This window comes from Melanaphis sacchari, unplaced genomic scaffold (assembly GCF_002803265.2).
Source record: "Melanaphis sacchari strain LSU unplaced genomic scaffold, SCAv2.0 Contig7_pilon_pilon, whole genome shotgun sequence".
In the NCBI taxonomy this organism is placed as follows: domain Eukaryota; kingdom Metazoa; phylum Arthropoda; class Insecta; order Hemiptera; family Aphididae; genus Melanaphis; species Melanaphis sacchari.
This window is the reverse complement of record NW_020271560.1, coordinates 711,907-724,221: the sequence shown is the minus strand read 5'-3', so window position 1 is coordinate 724,221 and position 12,315 is coordinate 711,907. Positions and strand designations below refer to the sequence as shown.

Sequence of the window (12,315 nt, the reverse complement as noted above, 5' to 3'; positions counted from 1 at the left end):
GAAAAACATCTCGGCGATGCTCACCAATTGTATCATAATATACCTACTTACATACAGATAAATGTTATATCAAAGAAGGGTGACTACTATTTCTTAAGTGTCCATTTGTATCGAGTGCCAGCATTCGAGTGATAAAAAAATTGTATACACCGAAGGGTTTAACACAAATTCTGTTCAAAATAGCCATTTCGTGTGTCTATGGTATATTTTTTATCCGTACACAGCAAACATACTTCCAATGAAACGATACGTGTTGAGTAGCCACTAAAAATATACGTTACACTGCTATGTAGTTTTCTGTATCCATTTTCATCGTCACGGCGTGTGATTTACCTCATACTTATGCTCCCAGACATGAATCTGAGCAGTATGCACATATTATAATGACAGTAAATAAGTCAAGCGAAATTGTGTCGATTTTATACCCGTATATTATAATATTTACGTATATCGTTATCATCGCGTGTGTATTTCGTTTTAATTATACAAATGGACGACACTAGGACAAAATGAATATCGTTTTCAGTTTGTGAGTACCTATGGTGTACGTATCTAGTAAAATTATTAAGTTTAACAATATAAAAAATATTTACCTATAAATATCAAAGACGTATTAAGGGACAGGCTAATTAATAATTAATTATTGAATCACTTTAAATGTATTGATCGAATTGTTTATTGAAATATATTAAATAATTTAACTATATAATTTTAATTTTTTACCTCCTGAATTTTATTTTTATAACACACATTTTTATTACAATCATATAATTGAATGGCTGTGATAAAAATAAATAAATAGGACTGAGTTTAAAATATACGTTATTAGTTACTTAGCTAGCTAGTACATGTAGGTGAGTGCCGCAAATATGATACAAAGCGTTTGATAAAGTGCATACATTCTAGAACGATTTTTGTTTAATATAATATTAAACACACAATATTATATATGCAGTTATAAATATAAACGATTAATTATTATAATCTACTTATTTTTAATAAATAATTTATTTACGCAAATTTTCAATACAGTATATTACGTTTTATTAATATATTTATATACTTTACATCGAATATAATTTAAATTGGTAATTATTGTGGTTTTTTGAAGTAAAAATATGTTACTTCAGTTTCTGTAAAGAATATGTCTATTTTAATTCTTTCAAGGTTCAATAATAATAAATTTTATGTATATAAAATTATTTTCTAAGTGTATTTACTGCTCTTTTACGGTTAAATTGTATATTTATTAAATTTTGAACAGTAATATATTCACTAAAAATTTACAAATATCATATTAAGCGAATTTTTCATCCAGATTTTACAAACCTATACATGATGTAATACTCGTATTTAAATGTTATAAATAAAGTGACGATAATTCACGATAACTCTTAATATTTATAAATTATTCTGAAAATCATCATTCAAATCTATCAACAGTATTTTTCTAAGGATAAACTCGGATTTAAAAAAATATATTTACGTAACGATACAAAATATTAAAATATATAAATACAATGAATACTTAATAACAACGGTCATTGAAGCGTATGGTTAACTGTATATCCTTTTAAAGGACCTCTCAATATTACAAATGGCATGATAATAAAGGTGTCTTACTATTTAACGCTTCAACGTTGGCTCGTAATTCTCGGTAAACTACTTATTTCACACAACTAAAAACGAAGATATCTGTAAATTCACAAATAAACTTAAATACAAGAATTTATAATAAAGATTTCTCTACGCCTCACTCTTCTACACATAATTCTTCTATAATCGCGAATTATCCTAGTCTATCACAAAAATAAAATAAATAATAATGCTTACCACTCTACGTACGTATAATAATAATTAATAAAAGCACTCGTGGACATTAACGACAATCGTATATTCTTAATAAGAAACTAACTGCACAAAGATGAAAAATTGAGAAAATTGACCAGTAATAACCACATATTCTTAACACTGTCTGGCCAAGTATAAAAAATCTTTAGCAGCACTTTATACGCACTTGTGAACCGAGGAACGAAAACGATTTAATTGAGGGAATCAATGAAAATCAGAGGACATAGTGAATGCGAAAAAATGATATGCATTCAATATTTTTCCAAACGATTAATTGACTGGTTAATCCAGATTTCCATTACATCGTTCACCTTGTCCCTTGCAAGTTGTATTTATGCAGATATCGTAATTGGCTAAACTATTAGGTTGTAATACATCAATTATTACCTGGTACATTATTTTGATATATATTAGGTATACGATGTTTACCAATAATGCCACGGAATTGTATTTGATTTTATGTTTACCATGTGGTTACTTTGGTTCAAGCGGTAACCGTAAATATGTAGGTAGATACAATGTACATATATTATTTACATGTTCCTCATACTAATTTACCACTACATGATTATTATTTACAATTGATAGAAATGTTTCACTATTATATTGATATATAGTAGATATGTACTTTATAGGTTTGAGAATCCGAATAAAACCTAGATAAAATAGCTACATAATCACTAAATTTTTAAATACAATTAATACATTTTTTAGAAAATCTGTAAGCAATATTATACTTTTATAGTAAAATGTTGACACCAAAGATCCCCTCAGAGAGGTTCAGTGTATAGTTAATATTAAAAGCCTGAATTATTTCATAAAAAATACTTGGAATAAGCAAAACGAAACATACTTATCGAGGATTTATTTTAAACCAACATATATTGTAAACAGACATCTAATTATACATAAACATATAAGTATAACGACAATAAGCTTTTTAGATAATCCTAGTAAAATCGTCATCATTTCCACAGACAATCATATATATATTGTGCAATATTATAAATGGTATAAATATAACAAAAACTCAATCGGTTTTTATTATTTGGAATTTTAGAAAGAAAATATATGTTAGTAAATATTTTGCTCGCAATTTAAAAGTATAAGATAATATAGCTAATGGTAGAAATACAATGTTTTATTAAAAACAAATTACTCAGTTTAATAATATACGGAAAATGCAGCCAATGTAAATACTTATCTGTTTAAAATTAATTAAAAATATTTAGCATTTACAATTGTTAGAAAAATATAGTTTCTTCTTTATTATTTAAAAATTTAATTCTGTAAATTTAAGTTAAAAATAATAATTTAATAGTATACACATAATTTTATTTTTATTTTTTACAGAGCAACTGATATTAAAAAATTAAAATAATAATCAACCATAAATACATAATATTAGTAAAGAACCATAAAAAATATTCTACAAAATTAACATAAAATAAATTATTACATACTAAACCCATAATTATCTTCAAACAAGGTATACAAAAATACTTGATCATTTAATATAATTAAAAAAAAATAAAACTTAAAGATTAATTTAAACTGATAAATTGATCAAAACATTTTACTAAGTCAACTTTGCCATATTATGCTACAGAAATTTAAACCTAGTACAAATAACTATTGTTGTCTAACGCAATTATTTACGAACATAAATTATATTTTATATCTAGTTTAAAGTTAAAACCATACACTTATATATTGATTTATGTTCTTCTATATAGGGCGTATTATAGTAGTTCAATAACAGTATTTATGAAAATAAAATTTAAGAAAACTTAACAATAAATATCATTGCTAATTTTAGTGAGCGTGTTATAAAAATAAAACTAATAATGGTCACTTAGTGATGTGGTTGTAGACAGCATAACAAAAACAAAGTCAAAAACCAAATGAAAAATTTAAATAATTTCTACAGAACATTTTAAATTGCTTCATTAATTGTATTATACTCACGTCAGACTGTCAAACTTAACCAACTAAGCAGTGGGAAGAAGTCAAATGAATAACAACCCCATAAAGAGTCATACTATTAACTCAATAAGTGAGCTTTATCTTTTTCTTACCAAAAACAAACACTGAACTGTTAACGTTTATTTTATAGAAAATAATAAAAAATTTTCTTATAATATATAAGGAAGAACAGCATACTACTTAAGCATAATTAATTTACCCCAAGTCATCAACTCTCATAAATTTATATCTATAGGGAATACAATATTTCTAAATAGTACTGTTAATAAGAATCAGCCAAGTAGGTGAAGTTAAAATGTATTAGTTCATTAATTCAAAATTAAAATATTCTCTGTTAACTGTGAAACGGCTATAAATTAAATGAACTTAATAATTTAATAAAATATATAAATTAGTTATTTGTAATAAGGTTCAATTCTAATATTTGATATATTATATAATATTTTATACCTGCCCACACAAAACACCTTTAATTTATAAATATTGAAAATAATAATCATCAACAACCATTATTGAAGTAAAATGGTGAAATTAAAAAGAAACAAATAAAAATAAAACTATTCAGACTTGTTTAATATAGAGATAATGATTCGTAATAAACTTAAATTATGTTTATAATATTGTAAAAACTTGGAAAGCAGTCAGTTGTTACTTGTAAAATTTAAAATACAAAACTATTTAAATTCCAAGTTAAATGTTACATGCATTAATAAAATAACTTATCAAGCAAAATAAAATTATAGGTAGATATTCAATGAAATTTCGATTGAACAAAAAAATAATTTTGAAGTATCTATACATTTATCAATTACTAACATAAATTAAACTTATAAATATTTAAAAATAACAACAAACAGTTCCAATATTACATACTATAAAAAATAATAATAGCACTCGTCACACATTAACATTTTTTCGGGGAGGTATGAATATTGGTTGAAGAGGCTAAGCACATGTAAACCACCCTGATTTTCCCCAACGATTATGTGTACAAGTGTCTGAGTTGAATAATATCATAAGAGTAGGTAGTTAGGCAGGTACAATATAGACTTACAGTATTATACTATTGATGTTCTCGGACTTTGCGTACCTATAAAATAATATACAAATAAAATACAACCGGAATCGTCGTTGACAACACAAACACATGTGGATGACACGCGAAACTTGACCCGATAGCTGCATAATAGAATGCGCATAAAGATTTGCGTGTAGGATTTTTGAGGATTCGACACGCATGTCGATCCGACTCTACACGATTTTTGGATACAGTAGCTCTATATACGGCGACCAGCTGTTGCGGTTTTTCACCTCCCAGCAGTGGCGGCGGACATGGTGTTTATAATAATCGTATCGTTAAAATAAATATAATAATATCGGACGTTGCGTGTGGCACCATCAATACAATTATAATACAATGTAATATAATAATAAACATCACATATGCCTTCTATATAATATAATATAATATACAAAAGATCGAGCTCGTCGTGTCGAAACGTTACGTTTTAATATAAAATGAAATTTCGCAACTACACATAGGCGTTAAGTTTCCTAGTCACACGCGCAAACATCTGGCATAGTGACATGCATATATATCATAACATAATTAGCACTCGAAGCGCAACAAGATAACAAGTAGCAGGAAAGTCGAATTGAACATTAATATTGTTTTTATATACAACATATTATGAATTATAATGCGTAATATATAAAAAATATTTTACGGACATTGCGCGCAATGATTAAAGCTAAACGAAAAAAGTAATAAATATAGTTTGTCGGTTATTAAAATTGAAGCTAGTAGAAAAAAAATCAAATAAACGAAATCGAACATATGGCCATTGTAGTGAACAAGTATTAATCAATTTATTGTTATGAAAAATGATTATTGAAAGCAAATATTATACGAGTATTCACTGTAGCTGACGAACTTTAGACAGCGCGTATATAATTTTTAACCGATCGATACGATTTACGCTCCATCTGCTGAACTCTGAGTCTATTTCCATATAATAAATAGTATATTTTTTTAAAAAAATTTTATTTTTGTAGTACAATATTTTATTAGATGGTTGAAAAAAAATGAATTTGCTATTATTCTGATTATTCCGACCGTCCGTCCGTGGAAACAGTGTACAAAACGTACATGTATAATAATTATTGGCACCCGGACGCGGAAGGAAACGGGACGTGAATGGTATGGATACGTGGAGGACGATCGTATTATTATTATTATCATTATTATTATTATTATTATTATAAGGTATTGCGTATTTATAATAGATGCGTGTATGGACGGCGAGGGTTGTTCGTGGGTTTTAGCGAGAGGACGGGAGAAAAAAATTGATAATAACACAAAAAAGATATATTCTCCCCAATCGAGCCACAAAAAAACCCATACGCGGGATCGGTTAGGTTCAGTGATATTGTGTACACTGCCGAGTATATTAAAAAAATATATATGGTCTCTCCGCCGTGTGTTTTGTACGGTACGTGTCAGCGTGTGTTTGACGACAAACTCGTCGCGCGCGCCGACATTAACGCGTACACACATAGTGTACACAAACAGCCGTTAACGACATGGCACTCTCTCGTCGTTGTTGTCGGGGGACGCGCATTGTCGAGGTGAGCATTTTTACGAGTGGATTTTGTTTAATTTTTTTTTTTTTTTTTCGTCCGACCGGTTTTTATTGATTTCCATCATAACACAACAATAATAAATACAACAATGATTATAAATAATGATAAATATATCGTACGAGTATACGGGTGGCGGGCGCGCGCGCAAGAGTTTGTCGAACGTACGTTTGTGTGCAGTTTCGTTCCGGCCCACCCGACTACCTGACGGTTGCCGAGGGCCCCTAGGATGTTTTTCAGTATTGAAAGTCCACAGCCTAAATGAGAAAATTTCTATTTAAATTACTTATGACTCGCGACTAGGATTTATTAATTTTTTTTTTTTTTTTAAACAGATAACTAACGTTTGATTTATTAAGCACACTGCGCATGTAATATATCATTTAAATGTGTTTTTATACTTGCGTACATACGAGTTATATGTCAACGACTATTTTTAGAACTTGAAACCAAACTTAGATTTTTGATAAACCAACAATATCTGGATCTTTGAACTTGGCTGTTAGTAGATATGAAGACATTCGATTTATAAACAAAGATGAAATTAATAAAATGATAAGAGATTTTCCAGCAATCGACTAACAAAACTTCTATTTTAATAATAACTTATTTTAATTAATGTAATTTTCTTGTAGTTAACAATTTTCTTTTACGATAAAGTAATTTTTTTCTATTTTTTGTGTAGGTACTTTGTTTTTAAAAAAAGTATGTAAAATATTATTGTTTATATTATATATATACATTTTTAATAATTATAATCAAATTATTTTAGAGTAATAAATTATTTTTTAATTAAAAATAAAATTATTTTATTGCAATATATTAAAAGACTGTTCATTTTTTATAAAGTTTGAAGGGGCGTTCACCTAATCATGAACCAGACCGAAACTGTTTGTTTATGGTCTCATATTATTTTACAAGCACCTATGCGTGTGTGTGTCTCTCTTTCAGCTTCTGAACCACTGTATTATATTATTATTATAATATTCAATAACAAACGCTTTATGCGGTGCATAATACGTCGATTCAGTGGTGGTAGACGGGGGGATAAAACTCCAAAGGGTTCGTCGTTGGTGGTGGCTACGGTGACGTTGGACCCGCGGGGGTCGTGTTTTGATTTCGTCCGATACATCTTTCACGGGCCATAAAACATATACAGGTTCGTGGTTGAGTGGTGAACGGGTCGGTATATCGGAGGGGGTACACTCCAACGACGATTAATCAAAATACACGCCCAGAGCGTTTGCCAAAATCATGGTGGGCCCTTTTTCCCTGATTTGCATTTCGTTTTTATATTTTTCACATAATATTATTATATATTATACGAAAAACCGTATGTGAAACGTCGATTTTAAACGCTATTATTGCCAATAGGGTAACACCGCGTAAAAACCCTTATGTAAAAAAATATAATATAGTTTATTTTATAGGTAAGCTTTTAAGAAAACATTTAAACGCATCACGTAACTTGTGATTATTATTATTATTATTATTATTATTATTATTGCTATGTAAACATACGCGAATAGGTTTAAGAAAATTAACAAACTGGTTGCACGGCTAAATTATTTCTTTAACTACGCCAGCTTCCTATATATTATAGTAATCGCAGTATCCAATTAATTTATCTCTAAATAATCGTGTATCGTTAAAAAAAAAAAAAAAATACTAATAGGTATACAAAAACGTTATTTTTAAACGAGGACATGACAAAAATAATTTTCTACGGTTATTATTTATAAATATTGTAAACAATCTTTTACCAACTCAACGATACTAGACATTACACGAGATAATGACAAATTTAATATCTTCTAAAAATATTTACGACTAAGACGTTCTCATTATTCAAACGATAAGTAAATTATATCAAAATGTAATGTTCGAGTATATATATAACACGAAAGTTTTGCTTGACGGGTCGACAAACGAGATTTTTCCGCGTGATAATAGATATACGAATGAAAATTAATTAAAACGGAACGAAATGAGATTAAAACGCCCAACGCCCAACACGCGTTAATATAGTGACCCCGGAGCAGTGTTCAATTATTTTTACTAGTGATTTTGTGTTTTATTATCGAACATTTGTTTGGTAAAGTGAAAAAAAACAACTACTGTCGACCGCCAGATAGAAATTAAAACCTGACGAACAAAAAACCTTATGATTCGAAATCAAACAATGCGGTGCGTAGGCCCCGCAGAGGGGTGACACGGCGCAGTCGCCTACCTAGTGCCTACCGCTATAATGACATCATGACACAGTGATACCGTAGATACCGATATTCCGATACCTATTATATAATTATTACAGAAGGCATAAAACGTCATAATTTATTATTGTTATTATTAACGTCGCAAACACGATTCGGCAGCCTCCATTTATATTGCATACCCGTACGACGTACGTTATATTATTATTATTATTATTATTATTATTATTATTTTCGTTGTTATTAACAATATTAACAATATTAACAATTATACAGACACGTACCTAGTGGGAAACGCCTAATCAATCGACCCGCGCGTTCTAGCGATTCAATAATATTATAAATCACCGTGTACGCGCCAAAAGTACAAACGAGAACATTGGCGCGCACCGCCGTCGCTGCCGCCCGTATTAATAAATATTCGAATTTTCAACGGCAGTAGACGTCAACAATCATCACTCGCGGAGATTACCGTTCACGACACACGGCCGTAACGAGCGGACGCGAGCCAGCACGCATTGTCTCAACTGCGTACGTGCACGTACCTTTAATACTAATCGTTGTGTACAGAACGCGTTACGAGAATAATAATTGCAAGTCATATTTTCCGTGCCCGTCGGAAAGACGCGAGCGCGGACGACCGGGCCGGCGTCACGATACGATTTTTCATAATACGGTTAATCATCACCGCCGGACGACCGATAGGTGATCGAAACGATTGGACCCCATTGTTCGGATACGAACGACCGTCGATCCCGCACAATGAGGGGGCGCGACCTTTCACGGGTCTGCCCGAAAGCGTGTTCGACGGGCGCTAGATCGATCGGGATCTATAAACAAGTCGCTGGTAAATATTGTTTCGATGTGTCCGTCCGCCGACATATAGCGTCTCTCATCAGACACGTTGTTTGTTCGTACGTTTTCGGCATTAAATGCGGTTATTCGCGTCAGACTACGGGCTCGGACGTTTGTTTCTCATCTCGTAAATCGGCGGTTAACGTGTGAAGGTGTATCGCGCGCGAACGAATAAGTATAAACTTCACGATTAATATATCATTAGATTAAGTTAGGTTAACCTATCTGTCGAAATGATGACGGTCTAAATCATTTCGCTTGAATTTGTCGTACGATTATTGTTGGGCCGGTGAAATGATTTCGCCTCGTAATAATACACCTGGGAAAATGTTTGAATCGTCGCGCCAACGATAACGCAATCGTGACGCGTACGCTGGCCACTGGAACGGCGGCACTGTGCACGCGGCAGTGGTTTTCGGGAGACGCTATACACGGCCACCGAAGTGGTACCTACATTAATAAAAGTGACCTACCGACGATCGTAAACCACTGCGGGACGACTGCAGCAGTCAAGGTCGCATACCGAACACGCTACTCGCCGCCATCGCCGTCGTATTGTAACGATGATAAAATATTGACGTTGCTACGTATAATAATGTAATGTCCAAACGGGTGAACGCGCACTTACCGGGAGGGCACAGGCACTGTCCGGACGTCGCGTCCCGCTTGCTCCTGAGCGGCTGATCCGCGAGTCCCATCGCGGCCGCCGTCTGGTAATCGCCCGACAGCCGCAGCTGCATGGCCGCTACAGCGGCTTCCAGCGTGGCCACGCGGCGCTCCAAGACCGAATGCGCGTGCCACGCGTATACCGCGACCGCCAGACAAAGCGCCGCGGTCACGGCCCACCGGCCGACCGCTGACGCCTGTCGGACCGTCGACGTCTGCTGTCGTTCGGCCGCCATGTACTTGCAGTGCGTTGGTGGTGGTGGTGGTGGTGATGGCGGTTGTAGTGGTGTTGCTGTTCGGTACCGTCTGCGACAACTGGATCACGGTCTGAACCGGAAGAGCCTGCAAAGTCGTGAGGAGGTGCTGTGTGTTTCCCTATAATACGCAGTCGCCGCTTTCGCGTTAAGTGATCTGCTGGAAATTCCCGCGGGGTCCGACCGCCGACACCGGTTCGAACATTATCCTTCACGGACACTTATGGCGAAAACGAGACAATAATTTTCACCTCCCCGTAGGTATATTATACTATACCGACACGATTAGCACCCGTGTTTATTCGGAGAAGACGATTTAGAAAAAAAATTAATAACTATAAGAATAAAAATCAAAAAAAACCTATTTTACAGCAATACGTGTATAAAAATGATAAAATAGCACACACGAAAAAAAAATTATGTCGATAAGCCAAAGTATCGTGCGGTATTAAACGCGCGCGGAAAACACGTAAATGCGGCGCCGAAAAGAAATTCGCGAGACGAGCTCGGTACACGACACAAACGACAACGGAGGCGTGCGAGTACTGACTGAAGAAGAGAGGCGGCGGCGGTGGTAGTGGTCTTCTCGGAAACCACCGTTGACCGTGCGGTGGTGGGGGGAACGAGGGTCGCTCGGGAGGGGGGGTGGGGCCCCGGAGCGAACGCCGCCGCAACCCGACGACGACGACAGCGCGAGTATATAACATTATATTATATACGACGCATGTATAAAATACGCATAATTTTTCGATGTTTGTGGTATGGGGTGGGGGCAGGGAGTAAGTATAAAATAGAAACGAAAAAAAAATTTGTACGACTTGAGAGGGTTGTACAATACGAAAAAACATGGGAGAAACCTGCTGCAACTGCACGCGCGCGGACTTATAAACATACCTATACATGTATATATAACCGTATTCGTGGTATGTGTAAATATATATTATTGTATAACGTGCTATTATTGTGACGTCGTCGCCTGTGTGTGTGTGTCTACTCCGTCGTTGTAGATTTCTTAATAAAATAACGAGCGAGAGCGAATCCCTCCGGAGCATCCGAACGCAAGCGGCGGGTGCGCGCGAGATCGAAAGAAATCAGTCCGCCATTCAGCGAGATCTCTTTGAAATCTGCGAGTGCGGAACGGCACTGTATTATTATTATTATAAACTCCACGTGGTTACGTACGCAAAAATATAAACCCGAATGACGACTATTACATACAACACATACACTATTATTAGTTGGGGGGAGTGAAAAAATATAGTCGACGACAGAGTTTGTACGTGAATTTACGGTGATTTCCCAAGTGATTGTCGTCACAACTGCAAGCGTATAATGCCCGCCAAAGTATATACATCATACATCACATAATAGCATATAATATTGTGTAGTAAAATTTTCTCTCCCCCGACGCAGGCAGTCTCGACAACTTACGATTTTATCATACAAGAATTTTACATAATATTATATCGTATACTGCAGCTATTCCCATTACATTCATCATTATTATAACCGCAGCCGTTAAACGGTACTCCCAGTGATTTAACACGAACGTGTATACCTCGATTACTTAAACCTATGTAAAATGAAGTACGCGTATAAAATGTATACTTCAGTGGCTAATCAAGACGAGGTTTTTCAGGAGGTTGATGATTGGGTAAAACGAGTACAGTCCAACGCTCAACTTCATTACTTGTGTTTATAATAGTTATGTATAAAGGTTTATAGGATTTATATTTTATGATAGCTAGAAGACATGTAGGTTTATGGCCCATTACTTCCCCTAATATGATGTTTACGCATTGTCTTTAAAATATTGTTGAGCACCACTTATTCGTTAAGAACCTATAAGA

At 33.7% G+C, this 12,315-nt stretch overlaps 1 protein-coding gene across 9 annotated transcripts in view; it reads right to left on the bottom strand.

Moving 5' to 3' along the window:
- Positions 1-11,021, bottom strand: part of LOC112601831 (collagen alpha chain CG42342) — a 103,161-nt gene extending 92,140 nt beyond the window's left edge. For all 9 annotated transcript variants that reach the window (XM_025349631.1, XM_025349637.1, XM_025349635.1 and 6 more), the window contains exon 1: positions 10,174-11,021. In XM_025349631.1, the coding sequence (XP_025205416.1) occupies positions 10,174-10,447 (274 nt within the window). In that variant the 5' untranslated portion in view covers positions 10,448-11,021. The remainder of the gene's footprint in view (positions 1-10,173) is intronic.
- Between the last annotated feature and the right edge of the window lie 1,294 nt (positions 11,022-12,315).